Source organism: Eptatretus burgeri, chromosome 14 (assembly GCF_056783735.1).
Source record: "Eptatretus burgeri isolate ZD-2024b chromosome 14, Ebu_testis_v1, whole genome shotgun sequence".
NCBI classification, from domain to species: Eukaryota; Metazoa; Chordata; class Myxini; order Myxiniformes; family Myxinidae; genus Eptatretus; species Eptatretus burgeri.
The window spans coordinates 28,344,827-28,350,826 of NC_140974.1; the positions used below are offsets into that span (position 1 = coordinate 28,344,827).

At 42.0% G+C, this 6,000-nt stretch overlaps 1 protein-coding gene across 2 annotated transcripts in view; it reads left to right on the top strand.

Annotated features, from left to right (window-relative positions):
* LOC147012868 (latexin-like) overlaps window positions 1-6,000 on the top strand; it is a 56,964-nt gene that overhangs the window by 50,598 nt on the left and 366 nt on the right. For both annotated transcript variants that reach the window (XM_085854195.1, XM_085854197.1), the window contains exon 7: window positions 5,950-6,000. This exon is cut by the window's right edge and continues 366 nt beyond it. In XM_085854195.1, coding sequence (XP_085710321.1) covers window positions 5,950-6,000 — 51 coding nt within the window. The remainder of the gene's footprint in view (window positions 1-5,949) is intronic.

Sequence of the window (6,000 nt, forward strand, 5' to 3'; positions counted from 1 at the left end):
TATATATATATATATATATATATATATATATATATATATATATATATATATATATATATATATATATATATATATATATATTGCTACGGTTGTGGAAATTCACAGAGCACCAAATAGGTCCTTAGATCAGTTATGTCGATAAGTCTGTGTTCAGATAGATTTCCCCACCGATGTCTAACAGGCAATTATTCGTGTGCCAGGCTGTGATCTTTGAGTTAGCCGTTTTTCTTTTGCTATTATTATTTTGGACCAACCGCATTTCAACCACAACAACCACCTTCTCCACAGCGCCAACCGCATTTCAACCACAACAATCGCCTCCTCCACAACTGCCCTCACACAACCACCTTCTCCACGATGCCAACCACAGCCACCATCTCCTAAACCGCATCTCCCTCAATAACCAACAACAAACAACATCGCTTCACCTTCGGCTCTGTGGGCGCCACCATCGTTGTTCCGGCCACGGCGAGATCGCTGCAAACAAACGCGGGGGTTTCCTCGTTGCCAGCGACGGTGATTTCAACCACGTCTGCTCTCCTTTCAGCGTCGATGATCTCTACCACGTCCGCTCTCCCCGAGCTTTGCCTCGGAATTTGGATCAGGAGATCGAGAGGGCCGGAGCCAGTGGGGGTCAGAGGTGAAAGAGTGGAGATCAAACCTCGCCTCACAAACCCTATAGAGAAGTGCGCAGAGCGCCGAGTCAGTGAGTTAGTCGGGGTTTGGAGTGGTGTGAAGAGCAAAGTTCGAGTCCAGTGGAGGGCAGTGGAGGTCTGGGTTCGCCGAGGAGACGGAGCTGGGAGCCCAGACAGGCCAGCCATGCTGCACAGAACTGCGCATTCGTGTGTGGGACGTGGAGAGAACCGGAGAGAGGTCGCCAACCAGCACCGAACGGTCCGAGGTGATCGGGCTTCGGGACAGTCCGAGCGGCGTTGAGGGACAGACGGGCTCTTAAAGAGAGCATCAACTCTGAAATAGCAAAAGACCCATTCGTTCCTCTGAGGCGTTGCCAGCTGGGCCCAAATCACCAGGCCGTCAGACGGGGCCTGGGCCGGACCACGGTCACGACAGCTGCTGTGGGGACGGGACGTCACGGGTCGCCCCAGCGAGGCACCTCGAAGGCGAAGGTAACCAGCCCAGCCTCACAGAGCTTCTGCGGTCATCACAGCTCCGTGAAATAAAGACCCAAGAGGTCCAGTCTACCCCTCGTCTTTCCTGGGGTTTTTCTTTGTTTCTTTTGAATGAAGGTTGTGGCGCCATGTCTTTAGGTAGAACTGTATAAGTGTACGTAATTAATAGAATGGTGGTAGTTCTTTTTCTTGCTCACATCTTGTCCCCACCCCCATTCATTAAGTGCTTGTACATTGCATTGCTTTTGTTTGCCTCGCCTGATTGCACACATGACTGCATATGTGTTGTGTGTGCAAATAAATGTGCTTGTGTGAAATGTTAACCCGTTCGTCGCGTCCTTTTCCTGCATTGAACTGCCGTATTGAGTTCGGAATAATAGTTGGTTTTGAAATAACCGATCATAGAGTCGGGTCCAACGGGGCCTCGCGATAATACCCCGCTCGGTTATCCCAAAACGAAGCGAGCTGTTTAAGCAGCTCGTTTCCAAGCGGGCCCCGTTGCGGTACAGTCTCTCGGTAGTCTGCCCGCGCGATTAATTAGGTATATCGACAATTCGGCGATTGACCCTGTAGCGCGGGTAAAGTGTTGACTCGGCTGTGGTGTGCTTAAAACACACCCGTCGCGGGATTTTGGCGTTTGATCCGGAAGGCTGCGACGAGATTGTCCGTTCGGTGGGCGAGAGTGGCCGCCATTAACTCGAAGCGGTCGTCCGCACGCCGGCGGGCGGAAATCCACAACAATATATATGTGTATATATATATATATATATATATATATATATATATATATATATATATATATATATATATATATATATATATATATATATATATATATATATATATATATATATATATATATATATATATATATATATATATATATATATATATATATATACATATATATATATATATATATATATATATATATATATATATATATATATATATATATATATATATATACATATATATATATATATATATATATATATATATATATATATATATATATATATATATATATATATATATATATATATATATATATATATATATATATATATATATATATATATATATATATATATATATATATATATATATATATATATATATATATACATATATATATATATATATATACATATATATATATATATATATATATATATATATATATATATATATATATATATATATATATATATATATATATATATATATATATATATATATATATATATACATATATTACAGTGCCTACAGAAAGTCTACTCCCCTTTCAAAATTTAAACCTTTTGTTGCCTTGTAGCCTGGAATTAAATAGCATTAAATCAAACTTTTCCACCTTTATTTACACATCGTAACCCACAAACTCCAAGTGAAAAACAAATTCTTCAAATTTCAGAAAATTAATTAAAAATACAAAACTGGAATATCATGGTAGAATATGTATCCACCACCCCCCCCCCCCCCCTTGGAGTGAACACTTGGTGGAAGCACATTTGACAGCAATGCGAGTCTGTTTGGATAGGTCTCCACCAACTTTGCACGCCTTGATTGGGTTATATTTACCCATTCTTCTTCATAAAACTGTTCAAGCTCAGTCAAGTTGTGTGCGGAGCGTTGATGGACAGCAATCTTCAAGCCGTGCCACAGATTTTCGATTGGATTTAGGTTGGGGCTCTGACTGGGTCACTCAAGGACATTTATCATTTTGTTCCTTAGCTACTCCAGTGTAGTTTTGTCTTTGTGCTTCGGGTCGTTGTCATGCTGAAAGGTGAACTTCCGTCTCAATTTCAGCTTTTTTGCTTTTTTGCACAGGGTAGCAGGTTTTCCTCAAGGATTTTTCTGTGTTTTGCTCCATCCGTTTTCCCTTCTATCCTGACAAGAGTTCCAGTCTCTGCTGATGAGAAACATCCCCAGATCATGATGCTGCCACCTCCATGCTTCACAGTAGGGATGATGTTCTTTGGGCGATGTGCTGTGTTGGAATTGCACCAAATGTAACATTTTGCATTTCAGCCCAAAGTTCCATCTTGGTTTCATCAGACCACATATTTTTTGCTACATGGCTTCAGAATATCCAGTGTTATTTTGCGTACTTCAAATGGGAATCAAGGTGGGCTTTTTTGAGTAATGGCTTCCTTCTTGCCACCCAACCGTACAGGCCAGACTTGTGGAGTGCTTGGGATATTGTTGTCACATGCACACAGTGACCAGTCTTTGCCAGAAAGGAATGTAGCTCTTTCAAAGTTGCCATTGGCCTCTTGGTGGCCTCTCTGATCAGTCTCCTCCTTGCTTGGTCATCCAGTTTGGAGGGATGGCCTGATCTCGGCAGGGTCTTGGTGGTATTATACACCTTCCACTTCTTAATGATTGTCTTGACTATGCTCCAAGGGATATTCAAGGCCTTTTAAAATTTTTTTTTTTTTACCCATCCCCTGATCTGTACCTTTTCACAACTTTCGAAAGTTTCTTGGTTCTCATGGTTGCATCTTTGCCATGAAATGCACTACCCAGCAGAGGAAACCTTCAGGAACAGCTGATTTTCTTCTGAAATAATCAGAATCACTCGAATTTAACACAGGTGGAGGCATATTAACTCGGTGTGTGATTTTGAAAGTGATTGGTTACACCTGAGCTAATATATAATTGCTATTATAAAAGGGGGGGGGGGGGTGGACACTTATCCAACCAAGATATTCCGGTTTTGTATTTTTAATTAATTTTCTGAAATTTGTATAATTTGTTTTTCACTTGGAAGTTGTGGGTTACGATGTGCAAGTAAAGGTGGAAAAGGTCTGATTTAATGTAATTTAATTCCAGGCTGCAGGGCAACAAAAGGTGAGAATTTTGAAAGTGGGTGCAGACTTTCTATAGGTACTGTGTGTATGTTTCATTTGTATGTATATATATATATATATATATATATATATATATATATATATATTGTTGCTATTCTTGGAACCACATGCATACAACAGATCGTTGTCCCGAGTTAGTTATGCCATTAATATACGTGCAGATAGACGCCTTCCTTTTGTGTCGTGGGAAGACAAGGAAGTGCGTTGTGATGGGCTATAGTTAGGTTATTAAATCATTTTTCCCTTTCATTTTATTCCTACCTTTTCTTTCCCACGGTGCCTTCTGCCTCGCTTTCTCCCCTCGTCTCGCATACCATAGCGTGACGACCCATGGTACCCTCCTCAACGATCACTCCTGAGCCAAAATCCTGACATGCACTTTGGGCTGGACAAGCGCTTTTCTATCTTCCACCGTCTACTCCAAACTAGACGTGGGTGGTGAGTCACGTATGCTTAGCACCCAGGTGGGCGGAGTGTACCGGTGTCTGGCCGAAGCCCGGCCCAGGAAGGCAGACCAGGTGAGGGGTCAGAGCCAGTCGGAATGCCCGACTCAGACAATGACGTCGGATTCGGAATGGCCCCTCCCCAAACCTGGGGCTCTATAAAGCACGGAGAAATCCTCCATGTAAGAGGAATTAAGGAATAAGGGAATTGAGGAATTGAAGGAGTGAAGTGTGTTGAGAATTGTAGAAGAAGTCAGTGTTCCTACATCTCGTTACCGCCCACATGACCTCGCTTCCTGCTTTTCGACCAAGCCTCCTGCCTGGTCTCGCCTACTGCTGCACCCTCGCCCTCTGGACTCCTCCTTTCTCCATTCAAGCTCCTCCTGTTCAGAACACGATCTCCACACGTGCGGCTGTGGCCAGAGCGATGTGGCTATTGTCGGGTTCTGCACCACAGAGCATCCGTCCCCCGAAACACCCAGGTACCGAGAACTATAACCTCAACCCCCTCCCTCCCTGGCTGCAAAAGTGTTTTTCTTTCATTGGGGTTTCTTTTTCTGTGTGTGTCTGAGTGTGCTGGTTCCTGTCTCTTAAGTAAGCATGTAGAAAATCTTTTATTGTTGTTACTGTGAATAATTCCACGTCAAGTCTGCACTGTGTCTGCTTTAGTAAGTTGCTTGCATAATTGTCGCACCCCCCACACCCTTCTTCTCTTTCCCTGCGTTACATACCCAACAAACCTTTGTTGTGCCACATGCTTTTCCTCGCTTGATGTAAATAAATAATTGTTGTAGAAATGTTCCCAGCTCACCTTTGTCTTTTCCCTCATTGGTCCAGCATGGTTCGAATCCAGGTTTAGCCAGGTATTTATTCCCAATGGTCCGTTCCTTCTAGCCGGTACATTCTTGGCAGTGTCACGCGGCTGCATCCGGTCCAGGAAAGGTGATCTGATCCGGTAGAGTGATCCGGTTCGGACAAGGCGTACCGAGGGTGTGATTCCCCGGTAATTAAACCGCGTGGTTGATTAGTTAACCCGATTCCATAGGCGGGAGGACCCTAGGTCATGCGGTTGAGTTATTGGCGTCCACAGTCGGTTAAGCGACCTGCCGCGTCATGGAATTATCCGTGAGCGATGGCCGACAATTCTGGGAAGTCTGGTGGGAATCGACGTAGCTTCCCCCACCTTGTGGTCTTCTCACCCGACCCCGCTGGCCCGCAACAATATATATATATATATATATATATATATATATATGTATATATATATATATGTATATATATATATATATATGTATATATATATATATGTATATATATATATATATATATATATATATATATATATATATATATATATATATATATATATATATATATATATATATATATATATATATATATATATACACATACACACACACACTTGTAAACAGATAACCTCAGATTGCAGTATGAAAAGTTAAAATAGAAACAAACCTCCTAAGTGTTTCTTCCTCCTTGTAGGAGATTGTCATCTGCTACCTTACCGTGGCTTGGCAGAAAGGAGAGCCCGTT